The 12,568-nt window shown below is 36.4% G+C and overlaps 1 protein-coding gene across 1 annotated transcript in view; it reads left to right on the forward strand.

Moving 5' to 3' along the window:
- LOC150078011 (sodium- and chloride-dependent GABA transporter 1-like) overlaps positions 1 to 12,568 on the forward strand; it is a 125,528-nt gene that overhangs the window by 95,120 nt on the left and 17,840 nt on the right. The window contains exons 7-11 of the mRNA XM_090384741.1: positions 893 to 1,027; positions 6,427 to 6,530; positions 8,032 to 8,156; positions 9,125 to 9,237; positions 11,196 to 11,324. Coding sequence (XP_090240867.1) covers positions 893 to 1,027; positions 6,427 to 6,530; positions 8,032 to 8,156; positions 9,125 to 9,237; positions 11,196 to 11,324 — 606 coding nt within the window. The remainder of the gene's footprint in view (positions 1 to 892; positions 1,028 to 6,426; positions 6,531 to 8,031; positions 8,157 to 9,124; positions 9,238 to 11,195; positions 11,325 to 12,568) is intronic.

Genomic DNA, 12,568 nt, shown 5'->3' on the forward strand with positions numbered 1-12,568 from the left:
GCAGAAGGAATCGACTAGGTTTTTCTTTTTTGGGGGGGGGGCGGAAGAGCTGTGTTTCCACTGTTTGGACTGCTCTTTTGTCTGGCTGAAAGTGATGGACCCGCGTGTCATCCAAGGTCACAATACTTTCAAGGAAATTTACTTGACCTGCTTGAAAACGATGCAAATGTTCACTTAACTTGACAACTCTTGTGCGTTTTTGATCTGTTATCAACAACTTTGACATTTATCGTGCTGACACCTTTTTCATAGTGAGAACCTCTGTTATTGTGTGGTACATACGCTCAGATAAGATGCTCAAAACGCTCGCAATGTATCGAACTGCCACTTGTCGATCACTCACTCATCACAAAATCATGCACACTCTCGACAATTTCTGGAGTGATGGAGGTGTTCCACAGCGTGGGTCATCATCCAGGCTCTGCCTCCCTCGTTTAAATTTTGCTGCCCAGTTCTTAACCATGGAATAGGAAGGGGCATCCTCCCTCAATGCTCTAACAATATCCTCATGAATTGCATTTGGCGTTAGTCCCTTTTCCCCCCCAAATATTGGATAGCTGCACGGTGACTGATTTTGTCCATCTTTCCTTATTCACACAATTTTGTTGACTTCAGGAAATGTAATTTAAAAAAAGACATTATTGAAACTGCGAAACTGCATGAAATTTGATTGGTTACTATTTTAACTATACTACTTGCTATACATTAATTACAGAAATTTTTCATACTAAAGCCACGAACTTTTCAAACCCCCTTTCCCCTCGTACTGTCTTATTAAACTTGAAATCTGTTAATGGTTTGCTGAAAATGGCTAATGCTTGTAACTGTTTTATCTTACTCTGATTAGCTTACCTTAAACTTTCTTTTTAACTTTTTCCTTTATTTTATACAGGTAGTCTACTTCACTGCTACCTTTCCATATGTTTTACTTTTTATACTGTTCATTCGAGGAGTGACACTAGATGGAGCGTCAGATGGCATCTACTTTTATCTTGTTCCCGATTTCCAGAAGCTTACAAGAATTAAGGTAAGGATATTACTTTCAAGAAAACATTCTGTTGGCAAATACAGTACATTGCACTAATAAAAATATGAATACATACACTGGCCAAAAAAAATAGGAAACCTTTGTATTAAGACAGTCACAGACAGAAGAAATGCAAATAAATGCAAACCGTGACGTGGGAGTAATGATGTGTACTTCGTTGAGTATAAAGACTACACAGTAATCTGAAGTCAGAATGGAGAAAACGCGTGATCTATCAGACTTTGAAAAGGTCTTATCGTGGGTGCACGTTTAGCAGGAGTCACGATTCAAGAAACGAAAGACAACTGGTTTCTCAACAACATCCATCTCAAAGTTTTTTAATGACTGGAAAACAAGCGGTTCTTCCGCATCTCAAAGGCGTAAATGTAGCAGATAAACAATACTTCAAGAACAAAGCCGTTGTGCTCTAAGGAGGACTGTATAGAAAAATAGAACATCCAGTGTGCAGCAAATAACATCTGAATTCATCCCAGAACTGCCATATTTTAAACCCGTACCATGCTCGGGGAATTGAAGAAATTCGGTATTGGCAGTTGCCTGCCTATTTGGCAGCCACTTGTTTCAGAGAATAACAGAAAAATCAGCTTGCAGTGGTGGAGAGAACGTTGTGATTGGACAGCACAACAATGGACGAAAGTCATGTGGTCAGACGAATTACGATATACTGTACTTTTATTATAATTGGAGAAGGACGTTGCGTGGTGGTTTTCCATGCAATCTAGATTTCCATTATGACCACTCTTATAGACTTTGTTTTGCACTGATGGTAGGCAGAGAGTGTGGCGAGACCTTGCTTGTACGAGGGGGGGGGTGGCGCCTCCGTAGCCAGGTGGGAAGGAGCAACAGTGCGTACCACACGCTTCTTGATTAGACCGGGGTTCGAGCCCATCACCACCAAATATGGAGGATGCGGAAAGGTCAGGGAATGACCACCGCATATTCCGGAGCAATATGGCCTTAGTTGCTAATGCTCCTAAAAACCAAACAACAACAACAACAACGAGGGGGGGTATCAAAAAGTTCGTACCCTGGCCTAGATAAAACATCAGTAGGAAGATGTTGCTTTTAATATAAGTTATCTACATATTCAATAACTAACATGTGAAATTTCATTCCCGTAGGTGATCGTACACCAGAGGTGGAGCCCGGAATCTGAGGAAAGACGCTACGATTGACAAAGTGGAGTATCGAGCAGTGATCAAGTTCCTGCATTTTCAGGGAGAGAGAGAGAGAAAGCTCGGGAAATTGACGAAGAAATGAAATCTGTGTATGGGCAGAATTGTACATCCTATGACACTGTAAAAAAGTGGAAACGGGAGTTCCAGTGCGGTCGTACAAGTGTCTTTGACGAGCCAAGAGAAGAAAGGCCATCAACATCCACAGACAGTGAGACGGTTGCATAGGTTGAGCAGCTGGTGCTTAGTGACAGACGTGTGACAATTTATTTCATCGCAAATGTAGTGGAAATTAGTTATGGGTCTTCCCACAGCATTTTACATGACCATCTGCATATATCTAAGCTCTCCGCACGATGGGTTTCAAGATTTCTGACGCCTTTGAAGCCGTTGCTACCACCAACTTTGTTGCCCAGTGCGGCTTCGAACTACTGCAGCACCTACCTAGCACCGTCAGACCTCTTCTTGTTTCGAGAAATAAAGAAACCATTGCGTGGACCCCGCTTTGATTCGTCTCAGAAAGTCATCAATGAATTGGAATCGTGGTTTCAGGCAAAAAGTGCGGAGTTCTACGATCAAGGCATTAAACAATATCCATAGATGGGAGAAATGTGTTACTGTACATGGAAAATACATAGAAAAGGATTAAAGTTTCTGTGAAGTTTCACCTTTCTAGGGCTATTATTTCTAGGTAAGGATACTAACTTTTCGATACCCCCTCGTATTGTTAAGACAACCCAAGCATCTGGAGGTGGTATCATGGTATGGGGATTGTTTTGTTGGCATGGACTAAGTCCGTTGATACTGGTGGAAGGCTGAATGTCATCCAGGGAGTATTTGAATTTTGTATTAGATCTACTGCATCCTGCAGTGTTACACTTTTAATCAGAAGGTGATGGCCACTTTATGGATGAGAATGCAACAGCACATCGTTCAAGAATGGTTCAGAGAACATGATCCACCATCTTCCTTAGCCTCCACATCATTCACTGATTTCTAGGAGCCATCATAGACACCCTGTCTATGATGGCTCCTAGAAATAATCCATCCCCACCTTGTTTAACTGTGCAGGTATACAGAACTCTGTAAAACGGGCCTGACATGTGGGTTAATGTGTGTGTTTGTGAGTGTTCTGTAGTGTGTGTTGTTTGTGTCACCTCTTTGCCATCAGGGAGCAGCCATCACCTGGACAACTGCTGCCCAGTGCCCGTTCACCGGCACAAGGAGCCGGACCTGAATCCCAGTATTTAAGTAGCACCCACAGGAAGTAGTGCTAAACCATTGGATGCTAATCCCCTTTACACAGGTTGTCCAGATCTGTGTACTAAAAAGAAGGGAAAAAAAACAACAACATACTGTTATAAACTGTACATGCCACACTAAGGCATAGAGAATTTCCCACTGGAAGAAGTGCTATACCAGAGGGGAAAATTTTTTTTTAACCACAATATGTTATACTATAAATTAAGATTCTTAGCAAAGCTTATTATCTTAGTACCCACCTCTAGAGGTGGGTACTAAGATAATAATCTTTGATAAGAATCTTAATAGATAATCAACAGTACTTCAAGCTTTCAGCTGTAAAATTAGTCGTTATTCTATAAAATACATTATATTCACATCACCGTATTTAACTTAGAAAGTATTAAATTGTGATGTTTGTTGTCGCCTAGACAGATTCATAATTTTCCTTTTCATAAATGCAAAGTTCTGCAATGCATTATAATTGTCTTGCGAGCTTAGAAGACAAACACATTATCTTCACGTAAATCAGGTACAAAAGTAAACAACAAAGATCTATCCACCTTATATACAGGACAATAAAGAAGAATATGCAACCAGTTTCCCACTTCACCACAAGTACAGAAAGGATCTGATTCTAAATTAAACTGATACAGCTTTTCTTTAAAATATCCATGTCCTGTAAGTAAAAAAGATGTAAACATTCTAGGAAAAAAACCAAGAATTCTTCTTATCTGCACTGAAGTTACCATTCTTAATGAAAAGAGGGGTAACCGCATCAAAATCACTTGAAACCCACCTGTTTTGCCATGCAGCAACAAACTTGTTCCAAATAATCACTTTACGTTACTAATTTTAAACGGAATTAGAAGATCTCTAGAGATACCCGTAATTGATAGAGACTGTTCCTTTTTTTAATCAATACAAAATTCCTCTATATGTAATATACGTATCTGAAGGGATTGTACCAGCCATCACCTGCAATGTATTATTAGACACTGTTCTTGCTACTCTTGCTATGGCCAATAACATTGACCGCTGTAAGGAAATAAGTTTGTTCCTCATTCTAACGATAGTAACTCTGTGCGACCACACTCCAGAGTAATAAGACATAATTGGTAGATATACTGTAGTGTAATATAATCGAAGAGTTCTTTTATTCAGCCCCCAGTCAGACCTGGATATCCTGAAGAGAGCAGCAGTAAAATTTCTGACTTTTTCAGCAAGATTATTCACACGTAAATTGAAATTTAACTGATTTAAATTGATTCCCAAATATTTCAGATTTTGCACACATGGAATCAATCAACTTATTAGAAACAAAAACCATAGGTGAATATCAAATCTTTTCTTAAAAACCATTAGCTTCGTTTTAAATGTTGATATTTTAAGCTTATTTAATGAAGCCCACTTTTGCAGATCTTACATTACAACTTTAGCTCGTTCCTCCAAATTATTTCTAGATCTTCTTAGTATACATACCACAAGATCATCTGCACATGCCAAGCGAAAAATAGATTCAAAATCTTTTATAAGCCACTGATCCAGTAGAGCATTCCACAAGATAGGACCAAGAACTGATCCCTGCGGATACTCTCTATAAACAGCTTTGTTATGTCAGAGTTTGAGCTCTGACCATAATATATCCATCCTTAAAATACGACCTAATCACTGAAGATACTGGAGAGAATAATTCGGCAACTACGCGATATGCTGGAGAGAGCAATTCGGCAACTACGCGATATTTTGCTGGAAGAATGGTTACAATTAGACCAAAACGCATTAAAACACCTTTCAGAATCCATGCAGCGCCGCACACTTGCTGTTATTCGAAACAAAGGAGGCCCGATTAGATTCTGAGTAAAGGTTCATATTTTTTTGGCCAGTGTATGTAAAATGAAGTAATAAAAATTTATTAGGATTAGCACTTCATTTTTGTGGACTGGGTTTCACGACCTGCGATAATTATTGACTATTCGAGAATTAATCCATCTGACACAGAGACAAAACTTTTATCCCTTCTGATTAAAGCTATGCAAAAACTTCTTGTGTTCTTGCACAGGTTAAATTCGATCTCACTGGTTGCGTAAAATTATAATTACCAGAAATACTGAAAGGTATGCGTTATTGGGATTTCTGTGAGGTCAGCTGAAGAAATGGATCCATTTAATGATAGCCGACCAATGTAAAGCTGGGGATTTCTTTAGAGGATAGGCAAGGTGTTACAATTCAGAGGACCGGCCCTTGACAACATGAAAAAAAGAGACTCGTCGTTCGTAGTTAATAAAATATCACCCAACAGATGTGTATATCAATTCCTTTCGTGGGTTTGAATATCGTCTCAACTCCCTGTGAACTACGCAGGGAGTATTGTTTGTTTTAACAGTAGTCAAATTGACGGAATCTAATGAAACAACGTATCAGTTTGCGTTGTATCTAATGAAACAACGCAAACTGATAATGTAAATTCTGTTTTTAGGACATTAGTCTGTAAAATAGGACACACTGCATATATTTTTTCTCATTGAGAAAATATACACAACTCAGTATAGTATCCTTGAATAGTCACTCTCTTTTAAAGGCTGATAAAACAATGAGATGTGACAAACATAGTTCCATGAACTGTATGCAAATATGCACGCAGCTGTTTTTTTTTTTTTTTTCAAAGCGACTAACCTTGTGAAGTGTCTGTAAATTATCAGTTTACTTGATTTTATTACCCATAAAATCGGTTTGCCTGTTTTGTTTTTTTTCATCTAGAAAAAAAAAAAAAAAAAACAGAAAAACCGAATTCATTTGAATTTTATGACGTAACTTTTAATTCCAAAGGAAATTATGACCAACTGGCTGTGTTTTTCTCTCTCTCTCTCTCTCTCTCTCTCTCTCTCTCTCTCTCTCTCTCTCTCTCTCTCTCTCTCTCTCTCTCTCTCCCTTCCCACCCTCACCTTTCACTTTTTTTAGGTGTGGCAAGATGCTGCAATTCAAGTGTTTTACTCATTCAGTATCGCCGGAGGAAATATGATAACATTTGCCAGTTACAATCGTTTCCACAATAACCTTATCAAGTACGTACCAGTTTTATTATTATTGTTATTTTACCTAGAAAGTCAATAATATAATCATTGTCAGATTTAGGCAGTCTGGGCACATGTTTTTACACAACCCTCTTTTTTTTTTAAGTTTGCTGTATGCACAGACTCGCAGAGTATTTTGCAATAAAATTCTCCCTAGGAACCCTAATATATTTAAAAACAGTAATAATTAACGACAAATTAAAAATAGTAATACATATTTACAAACTAAATAAAAAATCAATGATAAAAAATTAAGGGAACATTTACTGAGAAAATTTAGGGCTAAAGCCTAACATTTACTGAGAAGATTTAGGACAATAAAGCCTAACATTTACTGAACATTACGGAAAATTTACTGAATCCCTTTGCAGAGCTGTTAGCTCCGTGTAGCACTTCGAAAACCTCTGCTGTAGACAGTTCGAAATCTTGAATATTCCTTAATCCTTACCAAAATATCCAATGTATATTTGATATATCTTAAAAACCATTATTCCAGACATTTTTTTTTACCATATCTGTCCCACTTCTATTAAAAAAAATAGCAAAGGCAGTAAAACCGCTCATCTCTCATTAAAAATATTACCGAACCCCAACAAAATCTCGCAAAATCCTAGTTTCCGCGGAATCCAGTGTCAGGCATCACTTTTAATGGAGTCATCATACATATCTATCCTATCTATCATCGTACGTATTTCATTACGGTCCAGTGAATTAGAAGGGTATTCATTGGTTAAAATCCAAAAATATTGGCAAAATTCTCAAAAGAGAACCTAGCCATCAAGTACAGATTCTTATATGTCCGGCGAGTTGAGCAGACTAGGCTCATCTTATAATCCTGTAACGAAGGCGCTGGTGGCAGTTCAAGCAATACTGGTTCTGTCACTGATTAATTTGGTGGTGTTTGTATAAATCTTTGTTTGCTCAAATTGAATTGATCAGCGCCAATGGCCAAGACTCTTACCAGTTATATTAATAGCAAACATACTATTAATGTGGATGTGAAATGAGATGATTTTGTAATCCAGCTATTTTTTGTTTCCTTACATCTGTAGTTGCTCCGTTTTTTTTTTTGATAAAGATACGAATATCTATCTACCAATGAGTTTTTCCAAGACATTTCCCTTTCCTGGGATTCATCAAACTCTGACGGGAAAGAGGTTCGGGGTGGGAAAGGGGTTGGGAGTGTTGATTTCATAAAAAAAATTATATGCAATTTAATTTTATGTATTTATCATTTACTTTTATGAGCAAAATAGGATTGCAGTCCTTGACGGGAAGTAAAGTCCCTTACTGAGTCTAACGTATTAAAGAATTACAGTCTTATTTAGTTTCTAATACTTGCATTAAGCAGGAGGTGGTTTTATTTTTAGTCCTGGTTACGCCCTAACCTTATTCAGTCAGTTGCACCTAAACAAAGCCTTGTTTTAAGAGTAGTGGAAGGAGATGTCACGAAAAATTTAGACAATTTTTTAATCTTAACTATCTTTCTTAGGGACGTCCTGATTATAGGAATAAGCGACATGTTGACCAGTCTGTTCAGTGGATTTGTAGTGTTTTCCATGCTGGGTTTCATGTCCACAACGCTACAGAAACCAGTCTCCGAAGTTGTCCAATCAGGTGAGTACTAAATCCTTTTAGTTCCAACTCAATTAGCAGATTATTAACTTTTCTTCAATAAGACCGTCTTAGCCGAGTGGTCAAGCGCCCAGGTCTATAAATACACGTATCTTGAATGATCGGCGTTGAAGCCTGTGATTGCTAAATACGGTGCTGTTTCTTGTATTCTATCTTCTGAACTCCTGTGGTCGTCTCGGAATATAAACAGGAAATTTATTTATTTTAACTACAATTGATTTTTTGAATCCAATTGAACTGGATTTTTTCTTTTCGCATTGCATTGTGCAAATATTGGTAGCTTCATGCTAATAAAACTTATTGTGATATGTTGCTCATTAGGAAGCTAATAATTAATCCATATAATGCCCATTATTTTTAATCAAATGTACAATTGAAACTACTATTTGATGTGTTTATATAATTTGTATAATTGCTATGTGATTTTCTTTTGCCAGTTTTCATGGAAATATTTAATCTATACTTATAAACAGAGATAAACAATTAACAAAACAATATGTGGCTAAAATTTTTGAAACTCCGAGATGCATTCATATTATAAAGTCTTCTCGTCTATTATGTAAAGATGATAGATGACAGAGGAATGAAATTTATATAACTTTTTCAACGTAGTCCCCAAGGCGTTCCACACATTTGTTGCATCTTTCATCGTTGATGAAAGGACTATATGGAAAAATAAATATTCACATATTTTCATAGATGTTTCAGCTTAGTATTGTTATTTTATTGCTTACAAACATAAGAAAACATTTAAAAATGCAACCTGGAATGTAATCTCCACGATTACCTCGTATATCTACTATTTAACTTCATCTTCCTTTAGGAGTATTCAATAAATAAATAATAGTAATTTTTTTCAATATAATCTCCGCAGATATCAATTAGCTACAATGAACATATTCTGTATAAAGTAGAGAGCGTAGTGCAAATAATATTAATTATTATTACAGGTACTGGGCTAGCGTTTATAGCATACCCTGATGGTATATCAAGAATGCCTATATCAACATTGTGGGCTTTGCTATTTTTTTTCATGTTGTTCCTGCTAGGTATCGATAGCCAGGTAAGAAAAGTGCCTATTTGATTTAAATATATAGGGAAAAATATAAATATATTAGAAATTGCAGAGCTGTCATTTCTCTAAGTAAAATTAAATAATGTGTAAATAATCGGTATCGATTTGCAATTTTAATAACAATTATTATTACCAAAGATCAAAGTCATTTGAATTCCGAAATGAATTTCAAATCAATTCTTAACGTATACAATTATCAAAAATTATCTGAAATAATATTTCAGACTGAATGATAACAGTGACTCGAGTCAGATAGTCAGATATTTAAGTAAGGTTCATGATATCCGACCCAAGTACATGATATTAATTATTCTTTGTTTAAAAGTAAATTTACGCACATATATTCTGCGATTAGTCTTTCTCTAAGTTATATATTACCTAAAAAGAATAAAGATGTTAACGTTTAGTCTACTAAACACTTTTGAAGTCTTATTTAGAGAGGTATTTACCTCTCTAATACTCAGGTTTACTATACACTGTATACATGCTTGCGTTCCAAATATTGTAAGTTGTAGTACAATGAAGTCTGTCTTTCGTAATGATATCCATTTTCTCCAGAACTAATCTTATTAGTATCCTCAGTATACTTCACAAATTATTACTTCCTAAAATGAGGTACCCAAATCTGTCTGAAATATATACAAGATAATCAAATAATGACTTCATTGATTTACTTCGATTTACTCTTTCCTTTACTTACAGATAAAATGAAGAGGTAAAAGAACAGAAATTTGGAGAACTCTAACATTAGTTGAGAAGTTAGAGGCCATCTGTAAAACGGTCGGGTTGGAAACTGGGCAGCCATTTTCCTTTCTGAACTCTGTGCGCTCACTGGTTGCGATTTTGGATGGCTCTCTGTCTTTTAATTTCTCAACTAACACTGGAGTCTTCCAAGGTCCTATTCTTTTCCTCCAATATCAATGACCTGCTTCTGTTAACTGGAAGTCTTATTCGTCGTTTTCTGATGGTAGTATACACCGCATTCCAAATAGAGGAACTCTGTTCTGTCGCGGCTACCACAGTGAGTACGACTCTGTCCTTTCACATTGTGTGAAAAAAGCTTGGGTTCAGGTCCCGTCGAGACCGAAAGGATTTTCATGCAATTTTTTCGCGTTGTGGTTGACTTTGTTTATATTGTTCCCACGTCGTGGAAACAACGTGGGAACAATATACCAGTAGGAGGTGTTTGTCTAGAGATAGAAATAATATTCCATGTTATTCTGAAACTCCTAGACTAGAGTATCCAAAAAACAGTAGTCAGATTAATTAATGACCCATCTCTTACAAACCCAATCCATTTCCTACGATACAGAGGTTTAGTTAACTAAATTTAGCTATTTTAATTTCTGCTTGATAAAATAAGTAATCATCAATCGTGAAGAAGATATTTATCTAGTAGCTACGATATTTTTTTTCATTTATCCCTTCTGCTTCTGTTTTTTTTGGAATAGCCTTCCTTCGTATGTATTTCCTGAAATATTTAAAGAATTTCAGAATTCAACGTCAAAAGATAATCCTAGAGTACCACCATAGGCTCCAAATAACCTTTCGTGTTTGAGATTACTATTAAAGAACACTTTCAGAAATACATTTCTTTTTCCCAGATCCTCTTAGAAATCAATCACTATTATGATAGTGTTGTACTAACATTTCTGATCCATAGTGTTACAACGTTTAGCACAGTGTTTATACATTTATCTGCATTTTAATCTTTTCATGCCAATTTAAATCGCATTTTTTAATATGTACTTAGCTTAATGTTACAATATTCTTCATTTGACAGAATGATCTATTTTTTCTTTTTCATGCATTTTCATATTGGAATTTGATGTAATTCTGTGTGTGATAAAAAGTTGTATGGTATGATTCTAGGATGTATGAAACTTCTTGTATATGTGATAACTATACCAGTGATTTTTATTTAAAACTTTTTTTTTTTTTTTCAGTTTGCAATGATCGAGACAATCATCACCTTTGTCTTCGACATCCTACCAAGCACACGAACTAAAAAGGCACTGGTTGTAACATCAGTTGGTGTTGCTATGTTTCTTGTAGGACTGCCTCTTACCACCAATGTAAGTGTTAATGTAAAAATTTATTTCCCAGTTCAGGACTACCAACGTACTTCTCTAACTAGATTGAACTTTTTTAATTTATTGCTTAATAAAACAAGTAATCATATCAATCGTGAAGAATAGTTTTAATTGACAGCTATTTCGGTAGCCCTGGTTTTCCTTTTCTTTTAAGTAATTTGAATATTGTAGAACCATTTATTGAAATAAGCAATTTTATAGATCTAGTGTTACTCCATGAAACCCATGAAGGGATGGAAAATTCAGTTATTAAGAAAATGATCACATTTATTCTGTCTGAAACGTATAATCCTGCCCATCTTCGGATGTACAGTATTATACGTTTTGGATGATGGGAACACAACTGAGTTGTTAGAGATACCACCACATATTAATTGGCCAACTTATTGGAAAACAAAACGGGAACATGGATTCTCATTCGTGGGGAGGAAAGAATTGTCCTAACTTATCCTAAAAGACTAATGCCTGAACCCAGGATTATCCGTCACACCCTTTCTAATTTCTACGAACTTTTTGACTCATTAGAGAGAAATCTTTATTGCAACACAGAAATGATGATTACATAACAGTGTAGTAGCGACTGCCCGTCATGGCACAGTGGCCAGGAGTTAACAAAGTAATATAAAGGCAAGGTAAGGTTGCCTGAATAAACTAAAAGGATAAAAGAATAAAATAATAATGAATATGCTAATAAAGCATTAGAAAAAAGTAAAGAAATAATTAAATATACTAGACATTAAGTGAGTATTCACACCCTTAGTTACAAAATATATAACATAACATAAGAATGCACATTGGATTGCATAATTATATAAATTGAATTGAATTGAATTGAGTAATAGAATGCATTGATCGGGGTCAGGTTATAATAGTGGCCTTGGCCACCCACCACAGAGTATTCTTTTCCTATATTGCCGATCCTGACTAAACTTGTTAAAGTCGACATCTAGATCCTGGCAGCGTGCTAACATCTGCTGAGGAAGGAACCGTTTCGACAGGTGGAGGCGTGTTCGAAGAGGGCATAGCTGCGGAGTTGCTCGCAGATGCGCCACTAGGATCCTACATGGACAGTTGTCCCAGAAGGAAGGAGAGGAGATGAGACTAGTCATGAGCTTGACCATAATGACGAGTCTCCTTTCATCAGTGCCACTTGAGATGTCGAATGTGTTGGCCATAGCGGTGGTTCGGATCTGTGGAGGTACGTTGAGCTTGTGGCAAGCCCACTT

This window comes from Mastigoproctus giganteus, chromosome 11 (assembly GCF_048544385.1).
Source record: "Mastigoproctus giganteus isolate SK-2022 chromosome 11, ASM4854438v1, whole genome shotgun sequence".
Classification (NCBI taxonomy): Eukaryota; Metazoa; Arthropoda; class Arachnida; order Uropygi; family Thelyphonidae; genus Mastigoproctus; species Mastigoproctus giganteus.